General features: G+C 37.0%; 1 protein-coding gene across 4 annotated transcripts in view; it reads left to right on the top strand.

Moving 5' to 3' along the window:
- The window catches only part of LOC125467354 (protogenin-like), a 125,629-nt gene extending 108,627 nt beyond the window's left edge, over positions 1-17,002 (top strand). For 3 of the 4 annotated variants that reach the window (XM_048563070.2, XM_048563073.2, XM_048563069.2), the window contains 9 exons: positions 109-204; positions 1,198-1,384; positions 3,478-3,605; positions 4,467-4,637; positions 6,693-6,884; positions 7,714-7,837; positions 8,342-8,504; positions 9,936-10,046; positions 10,794-17,002. In XM_048563070.2, coding sequence (XP_048419027.1) covers positions 109-204; positions 1,198-1,384; positions 3,478-3,605; positions 4,467-4,637; positions 6,693-6,884; positions 7,714-7,837; positions 8,342-8,504; positions 9,936-10,046; positions 10,794-11,231 — 1,610 coding nt within the window. In that variant the 3' untranslated portion in view covers positions 11,232-17,002. The remainder of the gene's footprint in view (positions 1-108; positions 205-1,197; positions 1,385-3,477; positions 3,606-4,466; positions 4,638-6,692; positions 6,885-7,713; positions 7,838-8,341; positions 8,505-9,935; positions 10,047-10,793) is intronic. The other variant, XM_048563071.2, reaches the window with a different exon arrangement.
- The last annotated feature ends 1,686 nt before the right edge of the window (positions 17,003-18,688 follow it).

The following is an 18,688-nucleotide window of genomic DNA, read 5'->3' as shown; positions in this document are numbered from 1 at the left end:
TGCAAGGAGATGCTTGACAATGTACAAAAATATATGGTAACCAACAAAGGGGAAATATGTAAGTTTTTAATAAAGTAGTTCAAAGTAGTTCTGTTTTTCAAACTTTAGATCCTCGCAGAAAATATCATATGCGTTTGCTGGCATACAACTATATGGGTGAAGGCTACCAGGCAGACCAAACTGTAAGCACCCCAGGATGTGTGTGTAAGTGTTTTGATTTTAATTCTCCACTTAGATTGGTACAGGGTATTGAACAGTGAGTTGCTGAACTTAATTTTAAAAAAGCTTTATTTTAAGCAAGCCTTGCTGGCATACTATCCCCACCCCTTAGATGTTTAATCCGGATAGCTAAATGTCAAATGAGAATTCTTGTCATTAGTGCTATTTGTAAACAAAGACCTCCTGTTAATCACACGTAAGGCAGCCAGTAAGTTATCCTGGAGTCACCAGCTCCCATCAATCACTTCTGATTTAGAGGTATCTGGAGCCCTGGTTTTATATTGTTATAAATAAGATTTTAATTTTGGCTAAGTCAAAGGGGAAAAATGCCTTTATTTATGAAGAAAAATAGGCTAGAGTTCCAATTCTCAAGCTGTTCAGATGTGTAACGTGTTACAAAACTCCAAATTCAGGTTGTTAGCAATAGAACAGTATGCTGAGGACACAGTAATTCAGTAAATTGAAGATTCTTTTAGTCATTAAACCTTTACTGTTTGTGCTTTTTATATGTCTTCAAGTTACAAGAGCGCTGCTACTGTTTAGGCTGGGAAAATCTTCAGAATTTTCTAAATTTATTTCCTTTTTCGAAAGGAAGTGTTGGGGTGAATAACTTTTATTGGTTTTTCTGTAGCATTGAAGTACAAACCCTTTTGTTCAACAGGTTTTCCTTCAGTATGTCTGGAAAAAAAATTTAGTTTTTAACCAAAGTCTATGTTTTGTTCCAGTTCAGATAACATTAATAATTTGAAGACTGTTCTGAGTGAACTCTTTTTGGCGGTTTGAGCGGGTTGATATCATCTTGTCCCTTGCGCACAGAATTTGCATGCAACTGTTCTTTTTTCAAATTGATAAATACACTTTTCCTGGCAAGAGAGAACTCAAACTCAAACTACTTGTCTGATTTAATTAAATATTGCCAGTATTTAAATATGGTTTTTAAAGCCCAAAACATGAATAAGCTATGTTTTTATTTGATAGCTGTTCGGGATCGCATGGTGCCTCCTCCACCTCCGCCTCATCACCTATATGCAAAAGCCAACAGTTCATCTTCCATCTTCTTACAATGGGGAAAGCCAGCTTTTACTGCTGCAGCAATGATCAACTATACTGTCCGCTGCAACCCTGTGGGACTGCAGAATGCTTCTCTTGTCATGTACCTTCAGACGTAAGTGGCACCCACTGCATATCTAACACTGCAAAGAAATTTAGCTCAGTAACAGTTAGAATTTGGAGTTGTTAATAGTACAGTAGAATGGCAGCATCTTCCCATGTAGCAGGACGTGTCATTAAAATCAGTTCTGCTGGAAATTCTCACCAGATCAGGCAGCATCTGAGGAGAGAAATAGTTAATGTTTCAGATCAATAGCCTGCTTGAACTTCCTTCAGACTCTGTTCTGATGGAAAGTCATTGACCTAAAAGATCATCTCCACAGTTGCTGCCTGACTTGGTGAATATTTGCATCTGTTTCTCTTTTGTAAGATTTCCAGCATCTGCTGTACTTAACTTTTTGAAGCAATGTGTAACTGAGTTCTTTCACAGACACATCTGAGCTCTGCCGCTATGACTGCCTTAAAGAAATTCTGTTGCTTTCTGAAATTGTCAGTTACGTCACATTTTGCATCAAACCTTGCATTTAATTCAGACTCTGTCTCTCTGCCCTCTAAATCGAGAGTGTTTTCACTTCTGAATATAAACTACTTGGAGTCGAAATGGAGTTGTTAAAGAAAATTGTTTAGGTTTACGCTGTGTATATTATATGATCGCCTTTAGGCTTTGCAAGCATGTGCATTTGTTATGCCTTGCATTTGTCCACGTCTGCCCAAGGTGATTCTAGATAGTGCTGTTCAGTATCAATCTCCAATTCTCCAGTCTAATCAGACAGTAAACAACAAAAAGTCTAGTCCCCAAAGTGTTACCTCCTTATTGTCTAGCAATTACAAGAAGAGGATTGGGTCCCTGTGGCATGATACCACATAGTTGTTTACACTACAAAAGTATGGAAGTTTCAACCAGCAAGTATCAATGCAGCTTTTAATTAAATAGAACTGTTAAAGACAAGCACTGTAAACTTTCATTTCCAATTCTCTTTTTAACATCTAGTTCTAAAGCAGCTTTTGTTTAAACAGTTCTGAATTTATCTTTGTTACAAATGGGATACTTACTTTGTTAGCAATTTGCTGTGTTTCTGGCTTCCTTGGGAGAGTCAGTCAACTTTTCCTTTTTTCTCTTCCTCATGTCTTTTTACTATTCTCTTTGAAGCATTGGAGTTGAGTGTCTTTTCACATTTCTTTGCTTTCGTACTATTACAATATTACCAATCCCACCAGTCTAAAATGTCTAGTGAATGATTCAGATCCTAAAAGGCTATTTTGCATTTGTCAGACACTTAAAACTGACAAAAGGATACATGAAAACAAAAACAGTATTTCCTTCTTTCAACTCATCGTTTACATCCTTAGCTGTTTTAAAAAGAGGTACCTATACTGTCAAAAGAATATTACTCTTCCTTTTTGAAGCACTGTTTTGTAGTCTACCATAGATGAAAGCTAACATAGTGTTGTCATGTGCTGGATACACTGAAGGAGACCATTGATTTCAAATAAAAATCTTTTTAACATGAGACTCAAAAAATTTGGATTGGCATATTGGAACTTGGCAGCTATACAGCAGCCACAGACTGACCACAACTAGCATTTTCAAGTTTATTTTTTTAAAACTTGCTGTCCTGTTCATTTGATACAACCCTGAATAAATCTCTTTGCATTAATGCAACATTACCCTGCCCAGCCTCTTCCAAAATTAAGTAGAATAATGGGTTATAATAAATAAATATAAATAGAAAGATAAGTATTGTCCTATCAAAGCGTAGAATTACAATGCTCCAAACTGCTTTACATTTAATTCCATTGGAGAGGATTTTAACCTCCAATCTTAACACTTAAATCCTTTTTTAAAAAATGTATAGCAACAATGAGCTATCAGATTTCACCATCAACCATTTTGAATGTCACTTGAATGAATTGTACCTTATTTTGATTCATTTGAATTGATGATTGAATGATATTTGTCTACCGTTGGTTAGATATCTCCACAACACTAGAATTGTACAATAAATTCTAAATGCTTATGAGCTGATTTTAAGCTTGATTTTTCGCGACTTGTTTGGCATTCATAAATACAGTCAGAACAGCCTTCTAAAAATCAAACTTTCTCCATTCCAATAGATTAATTACTGCATTTTATTTCAATTCAAATAGATCAGAAACACACATGCTAGTTCATGGTCTACAACCATTCACCAAGTATGAGTTTGCTGTGCGTCTTCATGTAGACCAACTCTCCAGCCCCTGGAGCCCTGTGGTTTATCAGCTTACATTGCCAGAAGGTAAAGACAGCGTCAAACCTCTTTAGTCTTCCAGAAGTTGAAATAACCCAATAGCACATTACTTAAAAGCAAATTGTTGCCTTCTTTTGACTGTACACAGTGCAGTGCATAACTTTGCTAAGTAAGTAATTGCTTGATAGTACAGAATTTAAACATTGCTGCAAAGATCATGAAGTCAAAGCTCAGGCAGGAGATGTTGATTGGTTAGGATGCTGCAATAGGAATGCAGCAGAGATTAGTTGTCAATGTGCCTCCTTTCCCAATGAGAGAAATGCAATGAGTTTATAAGTTTGTTTTGCCTAAGTAAAGCAGGCTCCTGTGTATTAAAACAATGTTTCCAGAATGCACAAAAGTCTACCTGCCTTGCCTGAGACTCACGACAGATGACAACCTCTTGGTCTGCTGCCTCAATTCACGTACCTTTTCATTGTGATCAGTGCTGTATTGAAAGGATTCATTTTTGTGTTTCTGTTTAACAATGTTTAAGATTTAAGAAATCAACAAAGTATTAATTCATCATTGATACCTGAGAATATCGGGAAATTTACTGGAAATAGCAGTAACTTGTCACAATTGTAATTTTTCAGATGCATGGTTATAACCCCATCCAAAGGAAATATTTAACCAACCAGGCTTCATAGTTCATGAAGTTTATTGAAGATCTTAAGCTATGTCATTCTGATAGCTGCAGTTAATACTAAATTTGTTAAAAGTTAACAGCCTGCCAATCTCCATTCCCATAAGTTCTAGTTTTTGCACAAAATCTATCTGTATTGTGATCATCATTTCAAGGATTCTGTAAGAAGTTTTACAGAATTTAAAACCAGTTCTTTAGTAGTTTATGAACTATTTCTGCCACAGCTCCGGTCAATCCACCTTCAAGTGTAAAAGTCACATTAATAGAAGAAGGAACTGCTCTAATTTCTTGGAAACCCCCGGAAGATACCAACACTGCTATCACCCGTTACACCATCCTTTATGCTTCTAGAAAGGCCTGGATTGCTGGCGAGTGGCAAATGCTTCATAGGGAAGGTGAGCTTTACTTAGCATACATAAATTTATTTTACCTGCATACATCCAAATGTGGAAACTACTGAATCATCAGTTTCATTATTTTAATAATTAGCAGGACTACTTGTGTGAGGACTACTTATTAAAATATATCTAATATGGTTCTAAGAGAAGACCTTGCTAGGTGAACCTGTAATTTTTTTGGGAATTTCCACTCCCAAGTGGACAGTGAAGTTGATACGAGGGTAATTACTGATGAGGAAGGCCTATAGGCCCAATCTAGTTCATAAGGCCCTACAACACTGCCAGTGTTGGGCTGCTAGTACCTTTCTGGGTGGATTTTCATTACAAAATTTTGACCTCCATGATCCAGTCCATTTTCTGATCACTATTTATATGAGGACAAACTTTCAGATATTATACCTAAATTTTCATCTTCCTAGATTGACTGTGTCCCCTGTCCTATTTTATCAATAAGTTGCAACTCAGGTGGAAAAATCAAACTGACTGATAAAAAAGCTATAGGAATGTGTTAGGACAGTGACCTTGGATGGCATGGTGTGTATGCTCAGTGGAGTGCAAAATGGCTTAGTGCCAGAGACCATAATGTGCTTGATCTATGACATGGACTTGAATGCAGAGATCCATATTATATTTTCATAGCTAAATTACGTTAATTATTGTATTCACATCTGTCCGAGTCAGATACCCTTGGGCCTCTACTAAGAGGGCTGTTGCATACGGTCACAGGGCAACACGGTGGCTCAGTGGGTAGCATTGCTGCCTTACAGCACCAGGGACCTGGATTCAATTCCACCCTCAGATGACTATCTATGTGGAGTTTTCACATTCTCCCCGTGTCTGTTTGGGTTTCCGCTGGGTGCTCCAGTTCTCCCCGCCACCCGCACTCCAACGATGTGCAGGTTAGGTGGATTAGCCATGCTTAATTGCCCATAGTGTCCAGGAATGTGTAGATTAAACGGATTAGCAATGGGGAAAGTGCAGGCTTATAGGGATGGTGAGTCCGGGTGTTTAAAGTCAGAGTGTAATACAGCATGGAAACAGGCCCTTTGGCCCAAACTGGTCCGTGCTGACTATGGTGCCCACTCAACAAGTTCTAATTGCCTGCATTTGGTCCATGTCCCCCTCCAAACACTTTCCATCCATGTACCTGCCCAAATGTTTTTTTAATCATTGTTTTTGTGCCTGTCTCAACCACTTTCTCTGGCAGCCCATTCCAAATATGCACCACTCTCTATGTGAAGAAGTTGCTCCTCACATCCTCCTTAAATCTGCCCCCTCTCACCTTAAATCTGTACACTCTAGTTTTCCATTCCCCATCCCTGGGAAAAAGACTACGTGCATTCTTCCTATCTAAGCCCCTCATGATTTTATCCACCTCAGTAAGGTCACTGCTCATTCTCCTACATTCCAAGGAATAAAGCCCAATCCTGGCCAACCTCTCCTCAGAATTCAGGCCTACTATTCCTAGCAACATCCTTGTAACTCCTCTTTGCACATTTTCCAGTTTAACTATGCCTTTCCTGTAACAGGGTGACCAAAACTGTACACCATACTGCAAGTGTGACCTCACCAATGACTTGTACATCTTTAATGTCCCAACTCCTGTATGCACTGCCTCAACCGAAGAAGGCTGGCATGCTAAATGCTTTCTTCACCACCCTGTCTACCTGTGATGCTGCATTCAACCAACTATGTACTTGTACTCCTCAGTGTCTCTGTCCCACAATACTCCTCAGAACTTACCATTCACTGTATGACTCTGACCTCGTCGCATTCTCTTCAGAGAGTTGGTGTGGACCTGTTGGGCAAAATGGCCTGTTTCCACACTGTAGGGATTCTATAAGAAAAACAAATAATATTCTCCAGGACTCTTGCTTTAGATACATTTCCTTGTTCTGGATGGTGCAGCACATTTGTATTAGGTGCAGAACTTGCAAATTGATACTATTTGAAACTGAAATTAAGATAAGGGTGATACTATGTTATTTGCCATGCTATGCGCTGATTCTGCATTCACTGCACTTGATCTATTATTGTCATCTTTGTTTTTAGGAACAATTACTATGGCTTTGCTGGAGAACCTCCTTCCAGGAAATGTCTATCTCATTCAAATATCTGCATCTAATGAAGTAGGACAAGGACCCTTTTCAAACGCTATAGAGCTAGCAATCCCTGTGAAGGAAACCATATACTTCAGCCAGGGACCTAAGTGGTCTGACTCTCGCAACAGTGGAGATGCCAAAGGTCAGTAAACAGTTTGCTGCCATTAGGCATGTGTGTTACTAATGTAATGGATTAGGCCTTTCTGATGATCTCTCTTAAAAGTAGACTCAGTGGGCCTAGTTGTCAATGAAATGTTGTTAGAATGAGTTACAAAGAATCTAAACCAACAGTCTAAATCAGGTTGGACTTCATATTATCCCACTGGAAATGAACAACTATGCATAATTGTTATGCTCGAGAGCTTTTGCTTGTGTAATAGCTTTAATTGTAAAATTTTATTCTCACCGTGTAGAAGTAAACCTCCACCCTTTGTCATGATTGCACATCAGTGATGGAGGCAAATAAAGCAGCATTGAAATGATCTGAATGCAATCTGTCTGGGACCTTGTGTTAGTAAAAGCTAGTCGGAAACCTTGTGGCAAAGCCTCAATGTTTGAATTCTGTGCCACCACAATCACCTTGCTGTATACAGTAATCTGGATGGTTTAACACTCTCCAAGAATTAGTTATTCATTTCTGTCTAGATACCCGTCAGTACTGGTGAGAGCAGAAACCTTTTCTGAAAATTATCCATTCTTATTTAAATATGCAAAATGCTTTTGTCATAAAGGTCTGACATTTAATTGTTTTGTATTTGAGCCTTCTGTTCTCAAGTTGATGTTGATATAATCAATGATATAATTGTATGGTGGTAACAGTGAGATATCTTGTCACATCTGGATGAATCTATTTGATTTTTGCCATTGAAATCAGCAGTAGAATTGAGATAAAATGACAGCTATAACTGAAGATATTTGAGGCACTTTTTAAGTTTAATTGTTCTAATGTCTATTATCTTTTTCTACTGAAGTAAACTCTGATGTATTTTACCACTTGGACCAAAAGTCAATGACTGGAATTATCGTTGGAGTTTGCATAGCCCTAACTTGTATCATCATCTGCGTTCTTATCCTCCTTTATCGAAGCAAAGCAAGGTATCGTTTGAAAGCACACTGTTTAGGCCACTATACAAAGTATTATCATTAAAGAGCAATGATTGTATTAGATTTATTGTCAAAGTATTTAATCTAATTGCATCGGAAACTAGATTGTTCAGTAAAATTTTGGCCTTGTTCCTCAAATCTTGCAATTCCTATCATTGATCATACAGCATGATGATGTTAAAATATAATTTGTACACTCTCTGCTTTAATTTAACAGTTGCAGTTGGATCACCCATAAAGCAAAGACAAAGTGATGCCAGTGCACTTAATATTAATGATCCAAATTGCATATATAGGACTGGTTATCAATTAGTATATTAGGTTTTTTCCTCTTCTGCAATAGCCTATATTTAACTTGACTCATCCAGTTATCATTTGAATTGGGGACTATTTGAATATATTATATTCAGTATTGAATACTTATCAGTAGATGTCATTATTAAATATCACATATTTGACAACTTAAATTTTCATAGTCACCTTTTATTTACCCAGGAAATCTTCTGCAATCAAGGCTGAGCAACAAGGAAATGTACAGATGGCACGTGTGACAAGACCACTGGTTAACACGACTCATATTATTAAGAGTCAGACTGAGCAGGAAACTGTGGAAACCTTAATGCCAATGATGCCTGAAAATATCTTTTTGGATACCAAGGTAATAAACATTATATGTACATTAATTTCTACCTTCCCCAACTCTTGCATTTGATAGTAGCCCTCTCTTGAGCTGAATGAGGAAGCCCATCAAAAGTTTTAATGCCAGTGCATGTTCCTTTGAATTGAAGCTGAGAGCTATCACATGTTTCATTTCCTAAACTCCAACTGTGGTCACCCAGGTCAGGCAATTGCCCACATGCTCCCTTTCTGACCTGAGATTCATTCCTGGTGCATCACTGCCATTTATACTGCATCATCTGAAACTGTTGGAATGGATTGTATTCCTTGATGCTGATTTACAACTGCTTCCTCAGTCATCAGAACTTCTTAAAAAACTCTGAAATGGAAATTGTAGAATTCCAGTCAAGGATGAGATCTTTATTTTAGAGCTTTTGATATTTTCAGGACTACTATTTGGTACTCAGGGTCCACCTCTGCTATCTCCACGTAGGTCACATGTGAACAGCAGTTACCTCCAACGACATTGGACTGATCAATGATGGGAGACATTGCAGTCATGCTCAATAATGTCGTTATTCAATCATACACATACGTGCACTTTCCAATTGGGGTTAGAGAATAGCTATCGGGAACAGGAACCCAGCATTTGTTTTTCTTATTGCTGTTAAAGAATTGCATTTCTATAATGTTGTATACAATCTGCGATTTATGTCCAGTGAAATACTTTCAAAGTGCAGTCATTTCTACTTGTAACATAGGTCAGCTAATTCAGCCTGGACTGGAGGTTAGATCTGGAACTTTGCTGTTTTGCTGTTTATGCCAGCTTCTGTTCAGAATGAACCCTCCTTGGCTCAAATGTTCCCTAACCCTTGGAGCAGCAGCAAGTGGACGTTTTAGCAAGGGCAGATCAGAAGACTGGGTGGCAAATTACATGTAAGGAGTGGAAGTGGCTAGCAGAACAATGTAAAAGGAAAGGAAATAGGCACAATACATGTAGGAGATGGGAAGTAAGTTGAGAGTAAATATATGAATTGCAACCCTTAACTTCTTGCCTCAAAAAATGTTTATCCCTTGTTTTATCATGTGTTTTTCGAGTATATAATGTGGAAGTATTTTGTTATCTTTTTCTTCTGGTGCATTTGTGGTATCAGCTCTACTTGTGTTTACACCTCCAGAAATGAATGAAAATATTGGGATAGGGCAGAAATTAAAATCAGGGAAACTTTGATCAGAATATCATATCGTTAAAAACTAACAAAAGCTCAGTCAGCATTAATTTCATGTTCTTCCAACCTTTTCATTGGAACTGAATGAAATTGGTTAGCTTCATATGGTCAGATGGGTTAGAGCGGCTATCCTTTCTGGAATTTGGATCCACAGAAGTAAATGTAACTCGGACTGTTTCTCTATGGTAGCTGTGATTACGCAAAAAGTATATCCTCTGAATGTATTCTATTATATCAAACAGGGTGGATCTGATATGATTATTCGGAGTTCTACTCACATGAACAAAAAAGTGAAAAAATGGTCATTTTTCGGGTCGACGAGAAAATCAGTGAAGATGCACACAGAGAAGCAGGTGAAGTTTGGAACCGAACTCTTGAAATGACCCTAGCTTCCTTTTTAAAAGCATCAATTAGGTAGACACACAACAGAGAAAGGAATTGAAATTCATGCTTATTGGAGGGGGCCGTAGATATGTGTTTAGAATGTTGGCAATGGTTGATGTGCTTCTCCATGAACATCTTGTCTAATCATTTGTGGTGTGGAATACGCATGCTTTTTAAATGGAGATACTCTTCAGCTGATTATTCATGCAGTTCAAACAGTTGAGTTCACTGATGCTACCTGAAGCAGTCTTGGAATTTCTTGAGCTTGACAGTTTACCATCGTATTAAAATCAGAGTTCAGTAGGTGAGAATTGAAGGCTTGACCTGATTTAGCAAATATCCTGCATTTGTATACTCTAGGGATGATAATTTTCAATCACTCCTAATTAAGCATCTGTTGAAAAAGTTATAAATAGTCCAATAATGGCTGCCTGCAGTTGAAGGTGTATCAGTCATCCTGGTGTAATACACAACACTTACCTTATAATTGTTTTAAATATATTACATGCTTTCCCTCTCTCCAAACTTGGCTTTTAACCTTCTGCATTTCTTTTGAATTAATCAGTTTTCTAATGCAATTGTTGAGATTTAGGTGTATGTATATTGCCCCAACATAACACTCTTTTCATCAACAGTCCTCGTAAAATCAGCTTACATTGCCTATCATAGGAGTTGTAAGTACTTGCTTAATGTAACTGATGCCATTCTTTTACTAGCAGCCAGTAAGAAGACATGGACGAGGCATTAGTTCTTACCAGCTGACTGGCTTGATCTGCGAAGAATCGGGTGCCTCAATACTCGCTCCACCGACATCATTGCGGGCTGTGTTCGGCACTGCAGGAGATGCAGAATATTCTCATAACAGTGATGGAAGTCATGAAACTGGAGATTCGGGCAGATACTCGCATGATTCTAGGGAGGAAATGGAAATGGCTCACCTTTCTTCTGTCACATGTACTACACCTACCTTCTTGGGACCATTTATCCAGGCAGAAACGGCCAATGTTCCTGTCCCGTCTACCTCCGAGGAAGCTCAATGCCTGTTGATTGGTTCTCCTTCTGCTACCTCAGACCTATTGGCATCACCTGAAGTATGTCAAATACCACCTTCAAAAACTGTCAAGGAAAATACTGACAGTGAGTTTCCAGTTTGAATTAGCCGATCCAGTTTGACTGTAATTTATCTGTACTATGGACAATGTGCAGTGAGCCAAAGAACATTCTGGATTGGAAATCTGGGTTGTTTTTAAATCACTCCAGGTTCTTACATGTTTTTGTTTTATGAATGTTACATTTTTTTGTGTACCCACCATGAATGTCTGTATGTCAAAAATGTGAAAAGGATCGTTGCATTTCTTTTGATTTTATATTGAAAGGTATATCACTGGAGCAGAAACAATATTTCAGGCTTTCTGCTTAAAAAAAATCTACCTCAATGTACCTGATGGTAAACTCCAGTATTTAACAGATATTTGATTCCATCATCTAATAGCTGATACTTCCTTTAAAATATGTCTTTTTGCTGAAAGAAATGTTTGTTGATGTTCTGCTGTGATTTAGGGGTTGTAAGGGCATTGCCATGAGAGTGTTTAACTAAAGCTCTGTTTACGTGAATAAGTATCATTCTAAATGAGCCCCAAATGCAGCACCTTTTCGAGCTGAAGTTGTCTTGATTCACATGTCCTTTAATTATTTCTGTATATAAGGTAAAGAAATGGTCCAGTCATATGTTTGAGCATATTTAAATCACAGTCCCAATCTATGAAACTTAATATGATCGCTTTTCACAGCTGTTTGCGCATAATACAGATTTACATAGAGCTGTGAGAAGTGTAAAGTATGTTTGATCAAAAGGAAGAGGAAATGCTGTCATTTGAATGATTTGGAACAGAAGAGATGAACATCTATGCAGTATAACATCCATGTGCTGAGTAACTTTGCCTGTGCAGCTAATTTGAAAGGCATCTAAACTATGAAGTGATGCTCAACAAACAGAATGAATGAATTTTTACCCAATCTGAGCCCAAATGTTTCGGTTCATTTCAGTTTTACTGAATATCTGTTAGGAAGTGCAACAGCCAAAGTGAAGCAGGCTAGGATAAATGAGGATGATTACTGAGATGCTTCCTATTCCTAGAAAGTGGAGAGTACAGTGCAGCGGGAGAGAAATAGCTTTTGCAGTGACTTGTATCCATTGCCTGCCTGTCCTTGTTGAATTCTGATTTAATGCATTATATTAAATACTCTTAGAACTAATTATATATGGTAAGTGCCCATTCCAGTGTGTGCACCACATTCGTGTGTATACTGAATCACATCTATTTCCAAATCATTTATTTTTGGACAACCTTTATAGTTTACATGAATTTAAAATTCCCTCCCTTTTATCGTGGTGATATCTAAGAATGTCACCTTTTAAGAGATTAAACTGAATTTTTATGCAAATAAAATAATTGTTCCAAGGGAAATTCTCTATGATGTAGCAATATATTTAATTGGCATGTTGATTTCTAGTTTTGCTTCTCAGGACCATTTCAAGTGGATTATTTCCTCAAACTGATGTCCTGAAACAATTATGACAAGCTTCACAAATAGAAAAAAAATGAACTAGAAATGCTTATTGATGCTGCTAGACTTAAAGGGAGAAACATGTAGAATTCTTTCCACTAGATAACTTCATTTACACCAATAAATAATCTATTGATTATTTGAACACAGGATTAATAACTGGAGTTTGAAAACAAAAAAAGCTATTTTTTATCTTCCCACCTCCCCAAAAAAAGTCAGTATTCCATAGTTATAGCACAAAATACTTAACTCTGTTCCCCATATGTGTATGGATTTATTTTATTTCAACAACCTGCCAAAAGCAAAAAACAGTAGTAACTGTATGATTGTAACTGTGAGAAATAACTCAACAATTTCATTTAATTAAGATTTTTAATTTAAGTTAGCAGAATTCTGCCTTTTTGTTTCTAGGATTAAGTTATTTTAGCATTGCTGCTTCATATAACCTAAATTTAATTTTAATATCTGATTGTGTGGGGCACTGAGTTACTACTACAACTGTTAAAATAAAATGATAAGCTTTAATTGGCTGTACTGTGGACTGAGAGAGAGAGTGGTGTTCAATTACTGTATTCCTGTTTGTAAACAGAACTCTACTACAATTCCGTTGAGAATTTTTCATCCCCTAATAAACACAACTTCAGCCTAAGGGTATTATAACCTGTAACTCACTTGAAGAGTTGCAATCCAAAGACACTGATTTGGTGCCTCACTGTGTGTTTTTAGAATTACTTGCATAAAACAGAGCTTTATGATACCAAAAAAATGTTCATAGGGAATAGAAGCTGCTACTCTCATGTGCTTTAACCTTGCATCTCCAGTTTGATACTACCTCTTTTAAAAACCTATTTTAGTGTTATTCTTTATCTAACCTCAGGGATCAAATAATTACATTTGAACTGCCACACTGAAATGTGTGGTGTACTGACAGGGTATCTTGATTTTTTTTTGATTTTGAAGTAGTTACTGTGTAGCTTTTAAGAGTTAGAACAGATCACTAGAAATATGTGCCAGTAAATGTTCACACCAATGTGTTGCTGATATATCAAAGCTATTTTAAATCAAGCTTACCAAAGAAAATGTACATAGACTTTTTTTCCCCCTCGTGAAATGTCTTTTTAGGCCATTTAATTACAATTAAATCTCTTGATTTTATGATAGTTACTAATCAATCAGAAGTAGTGACTTGTATGTGTTTGAATAGAAATTGATTTTCTAACCATATTCCGCCTTTAATTGGAAAACTGATTTGAGGAAGAAACTATATTGATGTGTAAACTCCCAAGTTCATCCTTTACTAAAAAAGTATAGAATTACATTGAATAGATTTCCAATACTTTTATGTCCGGAATTAGTTACAAGCAAATTCAAATCTATTCAAGTGTAAAGGATGTTTGAGTTAATGTTTTGATGTTTGAGTTAATTTCCTCTGTCAGCTCATTGAAAGATCTTTAGTACTGTCTACTGAGTACTACTTCTGGTTAACTGCACTCTGCTCTTTATAGCGTAGATCAGAATTAGAGTAATAGTCAGTTTAGCACTTGTCTTTCAGATTAGTGTCATCCATAGTATTAGGAATCAAGGCAGTATACCAGGGTAAGTGTTGTGTAACTGTTTCCAAAGATTTACTTTCCTTGTTGGACCTTTTTAAATATATCTTGACAGGGCACTGTGTCTATACAGTATCTGGATTCAAGACCTAAGAACTGTGTCACTTTTCATCTAACCTACACAAGTTCATGAATGAGAGAGAGAGAATTTCCTTGTAGTTCCAAGTGTAATTTATAAATGTGTATTGCTCCTCAATATTGCCATAAGTTGTTTAATATCACTGGATACAAGATGATTCCCTGTTTCTCTAACTATGAAGCTTTATTGGATGCTTCTGGCATCACTAATTGTTTAACATTTTAAAAAGAAGAAAATATTTTCTTGCCCTGATTTAGCCTAGGATTTACTTTAAAATGTTGCTTCCAAAGAAGTACCAAATTTCTCTTGCGCAAACCAAAGTGAAATACTCCAGCTGCCTGTAACACTCAGTAACTTCTTGCACAGTTCAGTTGAATAGCAACCATGAAATTTACTGAGGTCTTCTGTAAAGGTGATTCTATATTTTAGTGGTTGTGATATTTGAGGCGGCTATTTACAACATATATATATATATAAAATAAACTGGCAGTTCTGGAGTATGAGAGGGGAAAGAAAAGGGCCTTTTAATAGCTTTAAAAAAGAATCTGTTAACCATTGTTGAGCAATAAGAAGGTTTTGTCTCTTGCCAGTTAAGTTCCACAAGAAGGAGGAGAGTAAATTAAAACTGTTTCCTCCTTAATCATTAAATTCAGTGTTAATATTTTCAGTGTCAAATACAGTTAGATCAGCTGCCCATAAAAACCAAAGATTTTTTATTCACCTTTGTGTATCAAAAGTAGGAGTTTAGCTCTTCACTCAGAAATAGATTGTCTTCTCTTAAATGATGTTGTTTAACCATTTGTTTTATTTTAATGCAGCAAAAATGTCCACGTAAACATCCTGAATCAAAACCAGCGTCTTCACATTACATATAGCAGTCATTTTTGAAGTACTTTATACATTAAAATTGCAGCGTACAGAATAAACCTGACAGCCATCATTTGTGATTTTTTTTAAAAGCCTTACCTGCTTCCCTGTGTTATCATTCCCTGAGGTGCTATATGTGGTTCAGTGCATGAATGATGAAATTGTCACTGCTGAACACTGCATCTAAACGTCGATTTTTCTTGGTTTTGATGGTGCTGTTGGAAATTTTAAACTTAACTGTTCACAGAATTTTTGTTTTAAACCCAAAATCCCATTTGGTCATGATGTGGAATTGCCATTAACTGTTTAGAATTTCCAATTCATTTCATCAGAGCAAGTCTAAAATTTTGGACCACCGCAGTATTCCTTATGCACCCTCAACCCACTTCTGTTCAGCTTTGTATTTGAAAAATAGTCATTCAGTTTCAGGTGAGCACCAATCAAGGCAAAGCCCACTCCCACAATCCATGACATGACCCTTGCTGTTACTAACATATCCAGAAAATATTTTGTAAATCTTGGTCATTAGTAGGACTCGTTATTGTGGTACCAAGGTAAGTCTTTTTGATAGAAATCAAGAAATAGCCAGTCAGTAGAAATATATTTGTGATGCAATACCTTTCTGAAATGTAATGTAGAGTACTTCAAAACTGAACTGCTAAGAGCTACCAGCATATTTTGCCATTTTTCAAATGGTTCAGATATTCTGTAGTTAGAAACTGGTTTACTGAATGTAATTATATGGTATTGAGAATTCAACAAACCATATCCTTGTTTAACTTCGTCTTGTCCGTAAACTCTGTTGCATTGGCCTGCATCCACAGGTGCATCAAGTGTTAAGTTCTTTGGACTAAACATGTTAATTAGTGCAACTGCCTTTTTTGGGTTTATTATGGTGATTTGTCTCTGATAAATCTGATGCTACTGATATCAACCAGTTAGAAAAGGCTAGCACAATTTTGGGAGATAATCCTATCCATTAGTTCAGTAAAGGCAGAGTCTGATAAATATACTGGCCTGGTGATGACATTTTGCTGAGACCTTGAAATTTGAAGTGTCACTTAAATACAAGCAACAAAACTACTGCCATGCTGTAAAGTATTTGCTGATGCTCATTGATCTGGAATTGTGTGTTAAACTGTCTGAATTTGTATTTTCATTTTGACTTGTTTAAGTTATGGGACTGCTGTAGTTGGTGCTTAGATGACATTTAACTACATCCACTTGTTATGAAGGTGATGTAGTAGTACTGAAGTGTGTCACATAAGGACATATTACATCAGTCTGGCAGAGCGGAAAAACAAAACTGTATACCGCCTTTGCGTTGCTATTGTATTTTTTCTTTGAGAGAACAACAATAATATGTTAGTTTTTCTTTTGATTTAGAGCATAATGTTAAGATGTGAACTAAAGGGAAGAAGTGGAAGGTCCAGTCTAATGTATCTCAGGTGTTCTGAACCTTCTGTCTTCAGTTGCCAATTGTCTTGTAAAGGCCGCGTTTGTGATCCTGCCACTGGATGGTGGACCTGGATTATATCAAATTTTATTTGTCTCAGGGGATCAGCTCCACTTTGAATCCATTGCTGCAGGACAATGAACGTTTGCCTTGATTTGTGAATGTACTTCATTTATGTCTTTAACTACTTTTACTGAGAAACTGTGTTTTCCTATTTTATAATAGCATTACAGTGAATGCTGCCTAGAATTCAGGTGCCTGATCTGTAATTTTGCTAAGTCATGCCAAAAATATAACTAGTCTAAAAGCCAAAATGTTTTAAAACTGTTGTAATATAGTCTGAATTTTGAACAATTGCACAGTTTAAATAAAGATTTTCCATAAAAATGTATTGTAATGCATTTAATGTTAAACAATACTTCTGCAAATAATTCAAGATAGTCAAATCCATTAACAGTTCTCAAGTGATCATCATCTCTGGGACTTAAATCTTCTACATTTCAAGGCATCAACTCAGTTTAAATTTAAATCTTTTGTCTCTCTGCCATGTTGCCTCTAAGCCTTCCCTTCATGACATTAGCACCGGTACTAGGGAAGGAGGGAGCTAAGGAATCTAACTCTAGCCAAAACAGACAAGGGCTAGCTATATTTTGGGGGAGGTGGGCAGTCAAAGCAGGATTGAGGGTGTTGTAGTTAAATGCATGCAATAAGTGAAACAAAGTAAATGCTGTTGTAGCCCAGATTGAAATAGGTAGGTATGATAGTGTGGGTATCACAGACATTGCTGCAAGGGGATCAAGTCTGGGAACTAAATATCCAAAGATTCATGTTCTGTTGAAAGGACAGGCAGATGGACAGAGAGAGCAGATTTGCCTTATTAGTAAGACGTGAAATTAAATCAAAAGCAAAAATGAATATATAGTCAGAAGTTTTTAGAATCTGAGAGAATAAAGGATCTGCAAAGGAAAAAGGACCTTGACTAGTGTTAATGTAGCAGGTGTTGCGTTAGACATTTTCTAGGCCTCTAGTATCCTCCCTGACTGCAGTGATTCCTGAAAGATCACCACCAGTGCCTCCTCAGCTACCTCTTTCAGAACTCTGGGGATCTCATTGAAACATATAGAATTTGGAGATTAAAAACGGAAAAATCTACAGATGCTGTATATCAGGAACAAAAACAGAAGTTGCTGGAAAAGCTCAGCAGGTTTGGCAGCATCTTTGAAGAAAAGTGCTGTTAACCTTTTGAGTCCAGTGAGTTCTGAGGAAGGGTCCCCGGACCCAAAATGTTAACTCTGATTACTTTCTTCACAGATGCTGCTAGACCTGTTGTAGAATATAGAGATGCATGGTTAAAATGGATGTGGAGAAGATATTTTCACTAGTAGGAGAGATTAGGACCTGAGGGTGCGGTCTCAGTGAGAGGATGACCCTTTAGAACTGAGATGAGGAATTTCTTTAGCCAGATGGTGGTTAATCTGTGGAACTTGTGGAAGGACATGAAGGCCAAGTACTTGAGTCTCTTTTAGAGACAGATATAGTTTATTGATTAGTAAGGGAATCAAGGAAGACAGCAGGAGAAAGGGGTTAAGAAACATATCAGCCACAATCGAATGGCTGAGCAGACATGATGAGTCAAATGGCCTAATTTTGTTCCCATATCATTTGGTCTTATGGCCTGAAGGACACTGACTATGCAAAGATGCTGTTCCACAGGTGTCCCATGGTACTTGAATTGAGTGCCTGTAGTTCATATAGTACTCACTGACAGCAACACATGTTCTTACCTGATTCACTTGACAATCCTATCAAAAATACTTGGATAGCAACTAGGAGTGAAATTCTCATGAATTAAACCATCAGATTGTTAAGGAGCCCAATTCTTACATAACTTCGATCAGCTAAGTACCAAACAGACCCTTTCCAGTTAATGTGCTAATAAGCTTGTCTTTTATTCAATTGAATACTTGGGAGAAGATTGACCTGTTTCTCTAAGCAACCTGTTCGGAGATGTTATTACACGATCTCTGGAGC

The sequence above is a fragment of the Stegostoma tigrinum genome, chromosome 33, assembly GCF_030684315.1.
Source record: "Stegostoma tigrinum isolate sSteTig4 chromosome 33, sSteTig4.hap1, whole genome shotgun sequence".
Classification (NCBI taxonomy): Eukaryota; Metazoa; Chordata; class Chondrichthyes; order Orectolobiformes; family Stegostomatidae; genus Stegostoma; species Stegostoma tigrinum.
This window is presented reverse-complemented; position numbering and strand designations above follow the sequence as displayed.